Consider the following 17,272-nt stretch of genomic DNA (forward strand, 5'->3'; position numbering starts at 1 on the left):
AAGGCATAACGAAAAAAGGGGGGAAAGGGATGGAAGAAGGGAGGGACTGAGGCGCCATATATGGGTTGATGGGACCCTTGGGAATCAACTTTGGAGTGGTCTGCAGTTTCTCTCTCTCTCTCTCTTTCTCAAGCGGTACCAGATGTCTGTCGTCTGTCGGAGCGCCAGCATTTCTCTCTCTATATTTTTTTTCTGCCTTTCTAACAGGAAGTGGGCCCCTCTGTAAAAAATAGAGCGGAATGAAGGAAGAGTTGCAGGGTTCAGGAGAGACCAACACACACACACTGGCGTGTGTGAGACAGACCTACACCTTTCAGTCTTTTTTTTTTCATCTTTACCTTTCCTGGCCAATGGGACGCTCCTTTTTAGGCCATATCTTCATCCCTTTCTCCATCTCTCCCTTTCATCTCTCTTTCTCCATCTTCCCCCTTCTCTCCAACCATCCTCCCTCTCCACTTTTTACTGTAGCGGTTTCCTGAGAATAGCCCCTCTGGAAGGGGGAGTAGAGTGGAGGAGAGGATAAGCGATGGGGGAGGAGAAGGGTGGATGAGAAGAAAGAGGGGAGCAGGATGGCGAGAGAAATGTGGAGAAGAGCGAGGGGAGAAGAGGGGGATGGAGAAATGTGGAGAAGAGCGAGGGGAGAAGAGGGGGATAGAGAAATGTGGAGAAGAGCGAGGGGAGAAGAGTGAGGGGAGAAGAGTGAGGGGAGAAGAGCGAGGGGAGAAGAGGGGGATAGAGAAATGTGGAGAAGAGCGAGGGGAGAAGAGCGAGGGGAGAAGAGCGAGGGGAGAAGAGGGGGATAGAGAAATGTTGTGTTTCAGAGCTTCACTTTGAGCAATACCTTTCACATGTAGGATGGCTTCTTTCCCTCCCTATCTTGTTCTCTTTCCTCCTCATCTCTCACTCACTTTTCCTTCCCTGTTTTATTCTCTCTTTTTTTCTCTCACTCACTCCATTATTTTCCACTATGTAATGTAGAGTAGTTCAGTCCCTTCATGTATCCTAGCTAGCTCTGTTTCTCTGGTGTTTCCACCATAGAGAAGAATGTTAACTTCCGGCGCCGACAGAGATGGCCGCCTCGCTTCGCGTTCCTAGGAAACTATGCAGTTTTTTGTTTTTTTTACGTGTTATTTCTTACATTAGTACCCCAGGTCATCTTAGGTTTCATTACATACAGTCGAGAAGAACTACTGAATATAAGATCAGCATCAACTCACCATCAGTACTACCAAGAATATGTTTTTCGCGACGCGGATCCTGTGTTCTGCCTTACAAACAGGACAACTGAGTGGATTCCATGCAGCGACCCCAAAAAAAAACAACTCAGAAAAAGAGGGAAACGAGGCGGTCTTCTGGTCAGACTCCGGAGACGGGCACACCGTGCACCACTCCCTAGCATTCTTCTTGCCAATGTCCAGTCTCTTGACAACAAGGTTGATGAAATCCGAGCAAGGGTAGCATTCCAGAGGGACATCAGAGACTGTAACGTTCTTTGCTTCACGGAAACGTGGCTCACTGGAGAGACTCTATCCGAAGCGGTGCAGCCAACGGGTTTCTCCACACATCGCGCAGACAGAAACAAACATCTTTCTGGTAAGAAGAGGGGCGGGGGCGTATGCCTTATGACTAACGTGACATGGTGTGATGAAAGAAACATACAGGAACTCAAATCCTTCTGTTCACCTGATTTAGAATTCCTCACAATCAAATGTAGACCGCATTATCTACCAAGAGAATTCTCTTCGATTATAATCACAGCCGTATATATCCCCCCCCAAGCAGACACATTGATGGCTCTGAACAAACTTTATTTAACTCTTTGCAAACTGGAAACCATTCATCCGGAGGCTGCATTCATTGTAGCTGGGGATTTTAACAAGGCTAATCTGAAAACAAGACTCCCTAAATTTTATCAGCATATCGATTGCGCAACCAGGGGTGGAAAGACCTTGGATCATTGTTACTCTAACTTCCGCGACGCATATAAGGCCCTGCCCCGCCCCCCTTTCGGAAAAGCTGACCACGACTCCATTTTGTTGATCCCTGCCTACAGACAGAAACTAAAACAAGAGGCTCCCACGCTGAGGTCTGTCCAACGCTGGTCCGACCATGCTGACTCCACACTCCAAGACTGCTTCCACCACGTAGACTGGGACATGTTTCGTATTGCGTCAGACAACAACATTGATGAATACGCTGATTCGGTGTGTGAGTTCATTAGAACGTGCGTTGAAGATGTCGTTCCCATAGCAACGATTAAAACATTCCCTAACCAGAAACCGTGGATTGATGGCAGCATTCGCGTGAAACTGAAAGCCAAACCACTGCTTTTAATCAGGGCAAGGTGTCTGGTAACATGACCGAATACAAACAGTGCAGCTATTCCCTCCGCAAGGCTATCAAACAAGCTAAGCGTCAGTACAGAGACAAAGTAGAATCTCAATTCAACGGCTCAGACACAAGAGGCATGTGGCAGGGTCTACAGTCAATCACGGACTACAGGAAGAAATCCAGCCCAGTCACGGACCAGGATGTCCTGCTCCCAGGCAGACTAAATAACTTTTTTGCCCGCTTTGAGGACAATACAGTGCCACTGACAAGGCCTGCAACGAAAACATGCGGTCTCTCCTTCACTGCAGCCGAGGTGAGTAAGACATTTAAACGTGTTAACCCTCGCAAGGCTGCAGGCCCAGACGGCATCCCCAGCCGCGCCCTCAGAGCATGCGCAGACCAGCTGGCCGGTGTGTTTACTGACATATTCAATCAATCCCTATACCAGTCTGCTGTTCCCACATGCTTCAAGAGGGCCACCATTGTTCCTGTTCCCAAGAAAGCTAAGGTAACTGAGCTAAACGACTACCGCCCCGTAGCACTCACTTCCGTCATCATAAAGTGCTTTGAGAGACTAGTCAAGGACCATATCACCTCCACCCTACCTGACACCCTAGACCCACTCCAATTTGCTTACCGCCCAAATAGGTCCACAGACGATGCAATCTCAACCACACTGCACACCGCCCTAACCCATCTGGACAAGAGGAATACCTATGTGAGAATGCTGTTCATTGACTACAGCTTGGCATTCAACACCATAGTACCCTCCAAGCTCGTCATCAAGCTCGAGACCCTGGGTCTCGACCCCGCCCTGTGCAACTGGGTACTGGACTTCCTGACGGGCCGCCCCCAGGTGGTGAGGGTAGGCAACAACATCTCCTCCCCGCTGATCCTCAACACTGGGGCCCCACAAGGGTGTGTTCTGAGCCCTCTCCTGTACTTCCTGTTCACCCACGACTGCGTGGCCACGCACGCCTCCAACTCAATCATCAAGTTTGCGGACGACACAACAGTGGTAGGCTTGATTACCAACAACGACGAGATGGCCTACAGGGAGGAGGTGAGGGCCCTCGGAGTGTGGTGTCAGGAAAATAACCTCACACTCAACGTCAACAAAACTAAGGAGATGATTGTGGACTTCAGGAAACAGCAGAGGGAACACCCCCCTATCCACATCGATGGAACAGTAGTGGAGAGGGTAGCAAGTTTTAAGTTCCTCGGCATACACATCACAGACAAACTGAATTGGTCCACTCACACAGACAGCATTGTGAAGAAGGCGCAGCAGCGCCTCTTCAACCTCAGGAGGCTGAAGAAATTCGGCTTGTCACCAAAAGCACTCACAAACTTCTACAGATGCACAATCGAGAGCATCCTGGCGGGCTGTATCACCGCCTGGTACGGCAACTGCTCCGCCCTCAACCGTAAGGCTCTCCAGAGGGTGGTGAGGTCTGCACAACGCATCACCGGGGGCAAACTACCTGCCCTCCAGGACACCTACACCACCCGATGTCACAGGAAGGCCATAAAGATCATCAAGGACATCAACCACCCGAGCCACTGCCTGTTCACCCCGCTATCATCCAGAAGGCGAGGTCAGTACAGGTGCATCAAAGCTGGGACCGAGAGACTGAAAAACAGCTTCTATCTCAAGGCCATCAGACTGTTAAACAGCCACCACTAACATTGAGTGGCTGCTGCCAACACACTGACACTGACTCAACTCCAGCCACTTTAATAATGGGAATTGATGGGAAATAATGTAAATATATCACTAGCCACTTTAAACAATGCTACCTTATATAATGTTACTTACCCTACATTATTCATCTCATATGCATACGTATATACTGTACTCTATATCATCGACTGTATCCTTATGTAATACATGTATCACTAGCCACTTTAAACTATGCCACTTTGTTTACATACTCATCTCATTTGTACATACTGTACTCGATACCATCTACTGTATCTTGCCTATGCTGCTCTGTACCATCACTCATTCATATATCCTTATGTACATATTCTTTATCCCCTTACACTGTGTACAAGACAGTAGTTTTGGAATTGTTAGTTAGATTACTTGTTGGTTATTACTGCATTGTCGGAACTAGAAGCACAAGCATTTCGCTACACTCGCATTAACATCTGCTAACCATGTGTATGTGACAAATAAAATTTGATTTGATTTGATAACAAACCAATAAGACACCTCCCTCCATGCTATACTTAAGCAATAAGGCCCAGGGGGGGTGGGGGGGTGGGGGGGTGGTATATGGCCAATATACCACGGCTAAGGGCTGTTCTTAAGCACAAAGCAGAGTGCCTGGATCAGTGGTGTAAAAGTACTTTAAAGTACTAAAGTAGTTTTTGAGGGTCTCTTTACTTTACTATTTATGTTTTTGCCAACTTTTACTTCACTACATTCCTAATGAAAATAATGTACTTTTTACTCCATACATTTTCTCTGACACCCAAAAGTACTCCTTACATTTTGACAGGAAAATGGTCCAATTCACACACTTATCAAGAGAACATCCCTCGTCATCCCTACTGCCTCTGATCTGGCGGATTCACTAAACACAAATGCTTCGTTTGAAAATGTTGTCTGAGTTGGAGTGTGCCCCTGGCTAACCGTCAATAAAAAAATAACAAGAAAATTGTGCCATCTGGTTTGCTTAATATAAGGAATTTGAAATTATTTATTTTACTTTTGATACTTAAGTATATTTTAGCAATTCCATTTACCTTGATACTTAAAACCAAATACTTATAGTATATTTAAAACCAAATATTTTACTGGGTGACATTGTTTTACTTGAGTCATTTTCTATGAAGGTATCTTTACTTTTACTCAAGTATGACAATTGAGTACTTTTTCCACCACTTGCCTGGACACAGCCCTCAGCCGTGGTATATTGGCCATATACTACAAACCCCTGAGGTGCCTTATTGATATTATAAACCGGTTACCAACGTAATTACAGCAGTAAAATAGATTGATATACCACAGCTGTCAGCCAATGGGGCTCGAACCATCCAGTTTATAATAGAGCATATTTTCTCTGCATGGTGTTTTGACCAGAACAGTAGACCTATCAATGAATAAACCCTTCTTCTATCCTCTCTCCATCACATCTCTCTCTCCATCCCTCCGTCTCTCTCCCTCCAACCCTCCGTCTCCCTGCCTCCATCCCTCCCTCGTCTCTCCCCCTCCATCCCTCCATGTCTCTCTCCTTCCATCCCTGCCCAGGAGAAAGAGAAGAAGTACATGTTACCATTGGACAACCTGAAGCTGAGAGACGTGGAGAAGAGCTTCATGTCCAGTAAACATGCCTACGCCATCTTCAACACCGAACAGAGGTGTGTGTGTGCGTGGTTAAAGTGGTGTTTTATGAGACAAGGTTATGACAGACATACAGTGCCTTGCGAAAGTATTCGGCCCCCTTGAACTTTGCGACCTTTTGCCACATTTCAGGCTTCAAACATGAAGATATAAAACTGTATTTTTTTGTGAAGAATCAACAACAAGTGGGACACAATCACGAAGTGTAACGACATTTATCGGATATTTCAAACTTTTTTAACAAATCAAAAACTGAAAAATTGGGCGTGCAAAATTATCCAGCCCCCTTAAGTTAATACTTTGTAGCGCCACCTTTTGCTGCGATTACAGCTGTAAGTCGCTTGGGGTATGTCTCTATCAGTTTTGCACATCGAGAGACTGAAAATTTTTCCCATTCCTCCTTGCAAAACAGCTCGAGCTCAGTGAGGTTGGATGGAGAGCATTTGTGAACAGCAGTTTTCAGTTCTTTCCACAGATTCTTGATTGGATTCAGGTCTGGACTTTGACTTGGCCATTCTAACACCTGGATATGTTTATTTTTGAACCATTCCATTGTAGATTTTGCTTTATGTTTTGGATCATTGTCTTGTTGGAAGACAAATCTCCGTCCCAGTCTCAGGTCTTTTGCAGACTCCATCAGGTTTTCTTCCAGAATGGTCCTTTATTTGGCTCCATCCATCTTCCCATCAATTTTAACCATCTTCCCTGTCCCTGCTGAAGAAAAGCAGGCCCAAACCATAATGCTGCCACCACCATGTTTGACAGTGGGGATGGTGTGTTCAGCTGTGTTGCTTTTACGCCAAACATAACGTTTTGCATTGTTGCCAAAAAGTTCAATTTTGGTTTCATCTGACCAGAGCACCTTCTTCCACATGTTTAGTGTGTCTCCCAGGTGGCTTGTGGCAAACTTTAAACGACACTTTTTATGGATATCTTTAAGAAATGGCTTTCTTCTTGCCACTCTTCCATAAAGGCCAGATTTGTGCAATATACAACTGATTGTTGTCCTATGGACAGAGTCTCCCACCTCAGCTGTAGATCTCTGCAGTTCATCCAGAGTGATCATGGGCCTCTTGGCTGCATCTCTGATCAGTCTTCTCCTTGTATGAGCTGAAAGTTTAGAGGGACGGCCAGGTCTTGGTAGATTTGCAGTGGTCTGATACTCCTTCCATTTCAATATTATCGCTTGCACAGTGCTCCTTGGGATGTTTAAAGCTTGGGAAATCTTTTTGTATCCAAATCCGGTTTTAAACTTCTTCACAACAGTATCTCGGACCTGCCTGGTGTGTTCCTTGTTCTTCATGATGCTCTCTGCGCTTTTAACGGACCTCTGAGACTATCACAGTGCAGGTGCATTTATACGGAGACTTGATTACACACAGGTGGATTGTAATTTATCATCATTAGTCATTTAGGTCAACATTGGATCATTCAGAGATCCTCACTGAACTTCTGGAGAGAGTTTGCGGCACTGAAAGTAAAGGGGCTGAATAATTTTGCACGCCCAATTTTTCAGTTTTTGATTTGTTAAAAAAGTTTGAAATATCCAATAAATGTCGTTCCACTTCATGATTGTGTCCCACTTGTTGTTGATTCTTCACAAAAAAATACAGTTTTATATCTTTATGTTTGAAGCCTGAAATGTGGCAAAAGGTCGCAAAGTTCAAGGGGGCCGAATACTTTCGCAAGGCACTGTATCTGAAAGAGATGGAGGGTGAGGTTCAGGACTTTGACACCCTAACTTTGTGACTTCCTCAATGACAGAGAGAAGCAGTGGGTTACTGGACTGAGCAGGCTAGGGCTGAGCTGGTTTGGACTTGGCTGGGTAGGGTGTGTGGACCATAGTATACCAAGGGCAGGCTCATTAGGCAGCTATTCAATGTCAGAGTTCTGGACCAGAGACGAGGCTGTTCTTGTTAGGAAACTATTTCTCAGATCGCCACAAGGAGGGAAAGAAAAGAGAAAGAGGGCTGGGTAGGGTGAGAGTGGAGGAGAGGGAGCAATCAGACAGGAATGTGTCAAAGCGTGTCCTACTGCGCCCCCTGTTCCCCCTTCTCTGTCTGTCTGTGTGTGTGTGTGTGTGTGTGTGTGTGTGTGTGTGTGTGTGCATGCTTTTGTGTCCAGAGTGCTGATGCCGGTGCTCTGTATGTCTGTCTGACATTTATCAGAACCTCAGGAAAGTCCCTGATCTGAAGGTAGGGGGAGAGAAGGGTTAAGGGAGAAAGATGCTAAAATTCCTCAAGAGGAGAGAAGAGGAGAAAAACTCCCTGGACAAAGCGGAACTGAGCGAGGGAAAAGTGGGATTTGGGAACTGGTTACAATCCAGCCATTGTAACGCATTGAGTGAGTTAGTGAGTGGAAGTGAGAGAGCCCCCTTCTGGCCATCTGACCAGCAACATCTCCAGCAGCATCTGTTCTACCATCAAGGGATCAACCAGCCTAGCATACAGAGACTTGAGATGTCATGGGATACTGTATGTGGTGAGGCTGCTCTCCATAACACTCAGCCTTCATTTGGAGACAAATACACACACACACACCACCAACATCGGCAGCTTAGAAAACATGAGAGAGGGAGAAACAAAACGAAAGAAACATCAGAGTGATCAATAGAATATTTAACAGATGTGTGTGTGTTTTAACAGGTGGGCTTTAGACAGCTCCAGATTCCTGCCACTGTCAGACGCAGTGGCGTCTCCCTGACTGAGAGGGGGGGAGAGAGCGAGGGGAGGGGGAGAAGTAGAACGGGGGACATGAGAGAGCGAAAGATTCATTGTGTGTGAATAGGTGTGTTCCAGCACTCATAGCATGCTCTGTGTGAGACCTATGTTGTAGTCATGTGTATGCATATGGAATGCAACCTCAAACCTGGAAAGGAAGGTGACTATTTGACTTTATCTGTTATAATTGTTAGAACGTACAGTACCAGTCAAAAGATTGGATACACCTACTCATTCAAGGGTTTTTCTTTATTTTTCTCTATAGTAAGTCTCTTCTTATTATTGGTGTTCTTTAGTAGTGGTTTCTTTGCAGCAATTCGACCATTAAGGCCTGATGCACGCAGTCTCTCCTGAACAGCTGACGTTGATGTGTCTGTTACTTGAACTCTGTGAAGCATTTATTTTGGCTGCAATTTCTGAGGCTGGTAACTGTAATGACATTATCCTCTGCAGCAGAGGTAACTCTGGGTCTTCCTTTCCTGCGGTGGTCCTCATGAAAGCCAGTTTCGTCATAGCGCTTGATGGTTTTTATGACTGCACTTGAAGAAACTTTCAAAGTTCGTGAAAATTTTCCGCATGTCGCAAAGTAATGATGGACTGTTGTTTCTTGTTGCTTATTCAATCTGTTCTTACCATACTTTAGACTTGGTCTTTTACCAAATAGGGATATCTTCTGTATACCCCCCTACCTTGTCACAACACAACTGATTGGTTCAAAAGCATTAAGAAGGAAAGAAATTCCACAAATTAACTTAACAAGGCACACCTGTTAATTGAAATGCATTCCAGGTGACTACCTCATGAAGCTGGTTGAGAGAATGCCAAGAGTGTGCAAAGCTGTCATCAATGCAAAGGGTGGCTACTTTGAATAATCTCAAATATAAAATATATTTAGAATTGTTTAACACTTTTTTTGGTTACTGCATGATTCCATATGTTATTTCATAGTTTTTGATGTCTTCACTATTATTCTACAATGTAGAAAATAGTAAAAATAAAGAAAAGCTCTTGAATGAGTAGGTGTGTCCAAACTTTGACTGGTACTGTATATAAGAACTATAGGAACCTGGAGCTGGGTATAGGTGTTTTTAAGCTGCTGGCTGGGAAATGTAGTTTGATGATGTAGCTGACCGTATGTAATGTTATTGTAGGAATGTGTATAAGGACTACAGGTTCCTGGAGCTGGCGTGTAGCTCTCAGGAGGAGCAAGACAGCTGGAAGGCTTCTCTGCTGAGGGCCGGAGTCTATCCTGAGAAAGTCACTGTGAGTACCCTAGTCATATCCCCTGACCTCTAAATCTGACCCTTAACCTCTAACCATAAACCATGATCTATAAAGTAACTGAATATTGTTACCCTGACCCCTAACTTTTCACCCTGACAATATCCTACACCTGCCCTAAATGTCCTCTGCCTGACTACCCTGCCCCTCCTTTCTCGTTCCCTCTACAAGCTCTCCCCTCCTGTTGTTGGCTGCTCATAGCAGCATTCCTGGGCTGTGATGTCATTGTGTGTGTGTGTGTGTGTGTGTGTGTAGACTCAGAGAAATGGCAGATCTGTTTCTAATCAGCTCTACTCCCCTTCCCTTGTCTCCTTTCCTCTTCTCTAACCCCCTCCCCTCCTTGCCCCTTCTCTCTTCTCTAACCCCCTCCCCTTGTCTCCTTTCCTCTTCTCTAACCCCTCCCCTTGTCTCCTTTCCCCTTTTCTAACCCCCTCCCCTTGTCTCCTTTCCCCTTCTCTAACCCCCTCCCCTTGTCTCCTTTCCCCTTCTCTAACCCCCTCCCCTTGTCTCCTTTCCCCTTCTCTAACCCCCTCCCCCTGTCTCCTTTCCCCTTCTCTAACCCCCTCCCCTTGTCTCCTTTCCCCTTCTCTAACCCCCTCCCCTTGTCTTCTTTCCCCTTCTCTTACCCCCTCCCCTTGTCTTCTTTCCCCTTCTCCCTTCTCTAACCCCCTCCCTTTGTCTCCTTTCCCCAACCCCCTCCCCTTGTCTCTTTGCCCTTGCCCCTTCTCTCTTCTCTAACCCCCTCCCCTTGTCTCCCTTCTCTAACCCCTTCCCATTGTCTCCTTTCCCCTTCTCTCTTCTCTAACCCCCTCCCCTTGTCTCCTTTCCCCTTCTCTAACCCCCTACCCTTGTCTCCTTTCCCCTTCTCTAACCCCTCCCCTTGTCTCCTTTCCCCTTCTCTAACCCCCCCCCCCTTGTCTCCTTTCCCCTTCTCTAACCCCTTCCCATTGTCTCCTTTCCCCTTCTCTCTTCTCTAACCCCCTCCCCTTGTCTCCTTTCCCCTTCTCTAACCCCCTCCCCTTGTCTCCTTGCCCCTTCTCTCTTCTCTAACCCCCTCTGCTTGTCTCCTTTCCATCATCTCCCCTGTATTTTCTCTTCTCCCACTCATTTTTGTCCATCAATTCAATTCAAAAAAGCTTTATTAGGTTAAGGAACTTTCCATGTTGCCAATGCAATATACTGTACCTTACAGCAGCCATGACAAGTTACACCACTAACAGCCACCTCTCTCCCCCACTCTTTTCCCTCCCTCTCGCCATCCCCCTCTCTCCCTCCTCTCTCTCCAACCATCCATTCCTTCCTTTCCCTCTTACCAGGTGGATGGGGAGTGTAGTGGTTCTAGTGATAGTTTCTCTATGGACCCTCAGTTGGAGCGTCAGGTAGAGACCATACGGAACCTGGTGGACTCCTACATGAACATCGTTTACAAAGCCATCAGAGACCTCATGCCCAAGACGATCATGCACCTCATGATCAATAACGTAAGACTGTCTGTCTTTCTGGGGGCGTTCCAGACCATCTTTAACACCTGGACAGAACCACATTGTTATCCTAGCAATCTGATCTATAAGACTAGTACACTCTCAGGTTGTACAACTGATGTACAACATATGACATAACGATTGTGATACAGATATACAAACATGTTTAGACAACCATGGCTTTGTGTGGTGCCTCCATCCCTCTCTCCTCCTTTTCCCTCTCTCCTCCCCAGGTGAAGTTGTATATTGGTAGTGATCTCCTGGTGCAGCTCTACTCTCTAGCAGAGAAGTGTGTGTTGATGGATGAGTCTCCAGAACAGGAGCAGAGGAGAGAGGAGGTGCTGAGGACTCACTCTGCCCTGAAAGAGGCTCTGGCCATCATAGGAGACATCTCTACCTCCACCTCCTCTACTCCTCTACCTCCTCCTGTCGACTCCTCCTGGCTGCATGGAGCCCCTGGGACCAGCTGCAGGTAACACACACACGCACGCGTGTACATATGAATGCATGCACGCACGCACACACCCTAACTCTAACCCCATTCTCCTCCAGGTCTCCCAGTCCTACAGCTATAGCTTCTAAGCGTATAGCCGCTGCTCCTAGAGCCTTGCCCTCCACCAGAGGCCCCGCCCCCATGGCCCCACCAGTCCCCTCACGCGCCGCACCCCATGGACCAATCAGCAATCACGCTGATACCACCCAGTCTCCACCCACCGGACTCATCAGACCCCCCCCTAATGTACCCAGGTAACCATGGTGATGATGTTATTTTATTCATTAGCTATTTGTTGGAATTCTCTGTGCGTGCAGAGCCAAACATTGGGCTGCAGAGGTTATTTGAACTGGATGGGGGTCAGCTGGAAAATGTGTTTCTCATCTCTTTCCCATCAACCCCAGTATACAGACGTTCTCTCTCACAACTTCACTTCTCTTGGCATGGATTTGTTTTACTGCTTTCCATTTTCCTGCATGCAATATCTCTCTCCCCTCTCCTCCACTTCTTTCCCTGCACTCATTCCTCCCCTCCTTTTGGCCCGTCTCTTTTTCTTTCTGCCTCATTTCCTCTCCACAGTTATTTTGGGCCTCACCCATCATCCCTCTCAAGCCCCTCCCTAACTCACTCCATAACTCTCCCTCTCTTTTTCTCTACCTCTATCCCAGGAAAATTACAAGCCCTTTTCTCCTATTTCACATCACAGGAACACTCTACCAGTATACACACACACACACACACACACACACACACACACACACACACACACACACACACACACACACACACACACACCAAAAGATTCCTTTGTCTCCACAGGGATCTTTCCTGGTCAGCACTAGCAGGAATGCTCACTGATTTCTCAACAGGACTTTCCTCCTGAGGGCACACTGTTTGCTTTAGGAGATCTATAGTGTATTATTTTGTTTTAATACTAAAATAACTTTGTATGAATTGTAGAGTACTCTAATACTTTAAATACGTACTACATGTGTATGATGTATGTACTGTCGTGTGTGTTCTTTAGTAGGCGTAGAAATGCCTGAAACAAGATCCCCCTACATACTGGTCTTGATGGAAAAAAATGTAATAAAAAAAACGTTGGGAGGTTCTCTTCTGTACTGTTCAACCAATCCAGTAAATGTGGAGGAGGAGTTAAGATGGAGTGTCGCCTTGTTAACGTCCAAAAGCTGAACGCTGAACATTTGGTTGTTGGGGCACAGGCCAGTCCAGTAATGGTCTCTCTTCTCTGTCCCTTTCCAGGAGGCACCCCCCAGCTGTCCCCACAAAACCATTGCACTGACCCCTCCCCACAACACAACAATGCCTCTTATAGGACAACTACATCATACAGTCTGTCAATCAGATGGATTATATTACTACTTTTTTTGTAATGCCTTTTTTTAAACTTCTTTGCCAAATCCCAAATGCACCCATATCCCACAACCCTGAGGCACTTCTCCTATCCCCTACCTCCCGGACACTTGCAAAGATCTGAAATGATTGGATAGGTGTAATCAATGTGGTGACTATTTCTACTAGTCTATTAGAGGGCAAGTTGAATCCATTGCCATATTGATAATTTCTACCCATTCTAAACTCATATCAATCTACCATTTTGCTGGAGACTCTTATCCGGAACTTGTCAATGAGCTGTCTAATCTGTAATACAGTGTGCTGGCTCTCCTTCCCCTCTTTCCTTCCTTCCTTCCTTCCTTCCTTCCTTCCTTCCTTCCTTCCTTCCTTCCTTCCCTCTCCTTCCACCTCCCTCCCTCCCCTCTTTCCTTCCTTCCTTCCCTCCCTCCACTCTCTCCTTCCCGTCTCCTTCCCTCCCCTCTCCCTTTCCTTCCACCTCCCTCCCTGGGGAATCCTCTGTAGTCACTCCCACAACCTCCCACAATCTACCATTTTGCTGGAGAGACTTGTCAATGAGCTGTCTAATCTGTAATACAGTGTGCTGGCTCTCTCTCCTTCCTTCCATCCCTCCCCTCTTTCTCCTTCCTTCCGTCCCTCCCCTCTTTCTCCTTCCTTCCGTCCCTCCCCTCTTTCTCCTTCCTTCCATCCCTCCCCTCTTTCTCCTTCCTTCCGTCCCTCCCCTCTTTCTCCTTCCTTCCGTCCCTCCCCTCTTTCTCCTTCCTTCCGTCCCTCCCCTCTTTCTCCTTCCTTCCGTCCCTCCCCTCTTTCTCCTTCCCTCCGTCCCTCCCCTCTTTCTCCTTCCTTCCGTCCCTCCCCTCTTTCTCCTTCCTTCCGTCCCTCCCCTCTTTCTCCTTCCTTCCGTCCCTCCCCTCTTTCTCCTTCCTTCCGTCCCTCCCCTCTTTCTCCTTCCTTCCGTCCCTCCCCTCTTTCTCCTTCCCTCCGTCCCTCCCCTCTTTCTCCTTCCTTCCGTCCCTCCCCTCTTTCTCCTTCCTTCCGTCCCTCCCATCTTTCTCCTTCCTTCCGTCCCTCCCCTCTTTCTCCTTCCTTCCGTCCCTCCCCTCTTTCTCCTTCCGTCCCTCCCCTCTTTCTCCTTCCTTCACTCCCTTCTCCTCTTTCTCCTTCAATCCCTTCCCCTCTCTCCTTCACTCCCTTCCCCTCTCTCCTTCACTCCCTTCCCCTCTCTCTTTCACTCCCTTCCCCTCCCCTTTTGTACATATGGTCTACAAATGCTGGAATGTGTGTTACCATATGTGAGATTTGTGTAAATACACAAAAACAATACACCACTGTTTCTATGGTTTTAAATAAACAGGATTTTAATTTTCTACAATGTTGTGGACATTTTACTTGAAGATTTGTATTATTTGATAGATTCATAAATATTAACAGATTGGATAATTCCAATCAGCGCGTCAAAGAGAGGGACAGACTCCCAGCCACGCTTCTATTAGTATAATAAGTCATACAGAAATGATATGTCACCCTTTAATTAGGCAAATAGTGTTTTCTACACGTTATTACATTGCCTTATGTCTAGGTTGAAGATCATTTCATAGTATTAGTATTTTTTTCGACCTAGTTTTATGTGCCTGGTGTTCGGTCGTGTTGAATTCGATGTCGTCGGTGCGCGAATGTAGCATCATTAACTTCTATTGTTACGACATTCGTGTGAAAACCAGACAAAACCATTCTGGCCTTGTCTCAGTGGTCTCGTGACACTATCCACGGCTGAACTCAGTCGAGGATCAAACAACTCACCATGGAGCCACAGGAGCGACCACAGCCCGGGACAAAACCGAGAACCAACCGCGTCAGGCCCAGGAAAGGCGATGTGAAGGTAGGCCTACGGCTGACATCAAGTGGATTTAGTACGGTACTCCATACACGTAGTTTAGTGTACCCGACTAATACACGAACAGTACATATTTTTGGTTGTGGCACCAGACAAGCACACCTGATTCTACTTGTCAACTAATCAGCAAGCCATTGACTAGTTGAATCAGGTGTTTTTGTCCAGGGCTACAACAAATATGTGCTGTTGGGGGTATTCAAGGACCGGAGTTGGGAAACTGCTCTTGTCTACAGGCAGTCTCAGGTCTCTCCTTTCCAATCTAGTCTAACCACAGTCAACAGTAACACTATCCACTGAATAAATTCATCACACATACTCACGTTTTTTATGAGTTCATGAAACCTTTGAAAGTTTGCCCTATTCTGAAGAATAATTGTCACTAACCTATATGATGTATAATAAAACACTTTTATTATAACAACGCTGCATTTTAAAAAACCTGACAGTACTACAAAAATGTTAATCATTACAGGTTGAATATTTCCTACTTAATTCAACATGTTTGCAATCTATCATGCTTCAGAGTCCTTGGTTACTAGACACACGTTTAGACTTTTTTTCATTTTTGTACAATGAATAAATTAACAACAATGTCCTTTCCTAGTGCTGGAATCTGAGCAAAGAGCATTATTAGTTCTAGATGAGAAACCCTCCTTGTTCTGCTAAAATAGGAGCAACATATTTCTCTCTGAAGTGTTTTCAGGATACCAATCATGCTACCAGTCTGGTATTTGAGGACGACAACATTGGCTAACCCTCCTCAGTGGATTAGGGGGGTGTGTGTGGCTTGCCCCACCAGTCCTCTCCCCCTGGTCTTTCCCCATCAGTGTGGAAAGTGTGTCAGGTCCTCTCGTATCTCAGCCTCATGCCAGGGTCCCTGTATGTTATCCTTGTCACTCTGCAGTTTGATCAACTGGGCCCAGCAGAGCATGCTGAAGGTATGAAGGGAGGAGGGAGAGGAGTCCAGGCCCCAAGAGGTGGGGAAGGGAGAGGCCAGGCAGATTGAGGCGAACAGGGCAGCATTGCGAGAGGGGGAGTGGGCTGGGTGTAGGGGAAGGCCACCAGCATCAAGGCGTAACTGTGTCTGTATTGACGGACTCTTAACGTCCTGAGGACAGGAGAGAACCCGAGGGTGAAGATGGAGGCAATCTTCACGTCAGACCAATGTGTACACTGGTGGCTGTCTGAATTCTCCCGTGGAGCCAGTGCTTGGTAGAGTCAGTAGCCAAGCAGGGCACAGAGCAGGCCGCTCCACAGCAGGGTGGAGAGCAAAAATATAGGGTTTAGACTTGAGATATGTCCTAATGTGGTAGAGGAGTCTAAAAGTAAATCACAACCTATTTCCTATTCTAGTGCACAACTTTTGACTACAACCCTAGATATGTGACTTACACTATATTGTTCTGGTCACGTTAGTGCGCTATGTGGAGAATAGGTTGTCATTAGAGCTTCACTGTAAGGTGTGTACAGTACCTGCTCCATGTACAACCAGCAAGTGAGGAACAGAGCCACAAATGAGATGTTGTGCCACCAGTCCTGCCTCCCGCACCACAGCGATATAGGTGGAGACCCTCGTTCCTCCTGAGCTCCTCCATGAAGCGGCGGTCCACGTAGTTATCAGGGAAAGACTAGCGATCCCATAGCACCTTCCACCAGGACACTGCCTGGGGCCACCCCCGACCCACTGTCTGCCCCATACTGGACAAACATATAACCTTGTGTTATGTGTCTGTCGTTCTGCCCCTGAACAAGGCAGTTAACCTCGGCCGTCATTGAAAATAAGAATTTATTCTTAACTGACTTGCCTAGTTAAATAAAAGGTACAAAAAAATGAAAATAATAAATATAAAAAATAACCATAGGCAAAAGATTAATCCCATAGATCACAACTAGTATATTCCCTATACTTCCCCACCCAGCACCACATCCTTCTCACACACGTCATACAGAGACATGGGTAGTCAAATTGGTACTATAGTTTCAGAGCACTACATTATCGCATAAAAATGTATGACAAGCACTGCCAGGTTTGTCTTGAAAGCTGATTATAGTTGTTAGCTCTATTATTCCTAAGTAATCATTCAACAACAGAACCATCCTGAAAAGATCCCAGAGACCATGTTACATTTCTGTTATAACTACACATTATTTCAGTAAAAAGGGATTTCCAGATTCGACCTGCGAAGGACTGGTGCCGCGAACAAAACTGGGAACTTAGATATTTCTGACTTCAGTGCATTCAAGACAACAGGGAAATCTTTCTAGAGCAGTGTTTCCCAAACTTAGTCCTGGGCCCTGGACCCCCTGGGTGCATGTTTTTGTCCTAGCACTACACATTCAAATAAT

General features: G+C 46.3%; 1 protein-coding gene and 1 pseudogene across 3 annotated transcripts in view; one reads left to right on the plus strand and one right to left on the minus strand.

Moving 5' to 3' along the window:
- The window catches only part of LOC110524507 (dynamin-2), a 29,949-nt gene extending 16,209 nt beyond the window's left edge, over positions 1–13,740 (plus strand). For all 3 annotated transcript variants that reach the window (XM_036978304.1, XM_036978302.1, XM_036978303.1), the window contains 6 exons: positions 5,591–5,700; positions 9,555–9,666; positions 11,001–11,165; positions 11,399–11,637; positions 11,718–11,912; positions 12,922–13,740. In XM_036978304.1, the coding sequence (XP_036834199.1) occupies positions 5,591–5,700; positions 9,555–9,666; positions 11,001–11,165; positions 11,399–11,637; positions 11,718–11,912; positions 12,922–12,961 (861 nt within the window). In that variant the 3' untranslated portion in view covers positions 12,962–13,740. The remainder of the gene's footprint in view (positions 1–5,590; positions 5,701–9,554; positions 9,667–11,000; positions 11,166–11,398; positions 11,638–11,717; positions 11,913–12,921) is intronic.
- Positions 13,741–15,749: 2,009 nt separating this feature from the next.
- Positions 15,750–16,623, minus strand: LOC118964719 (annotated as a pseudogene).
- Between the last annotated feature and the right edge of the window lie 649 nt (positions 16,624–17,272).

Source organism: Oncorhynchus mykiss, chromosome 5 (assembly GCF_013265735.2).
Source record: "Oncorhynchus mykiss isolate Arlee chromosome 5, USDA_OmykA_1.1, whole genome shotgun sequence".
NCBI lineage: Eukaryota > Metazoa > Chordata > Actinopteri > Salmoniformes > Salmonidae > Oncorhynchus > Oncorhynchus mykiss.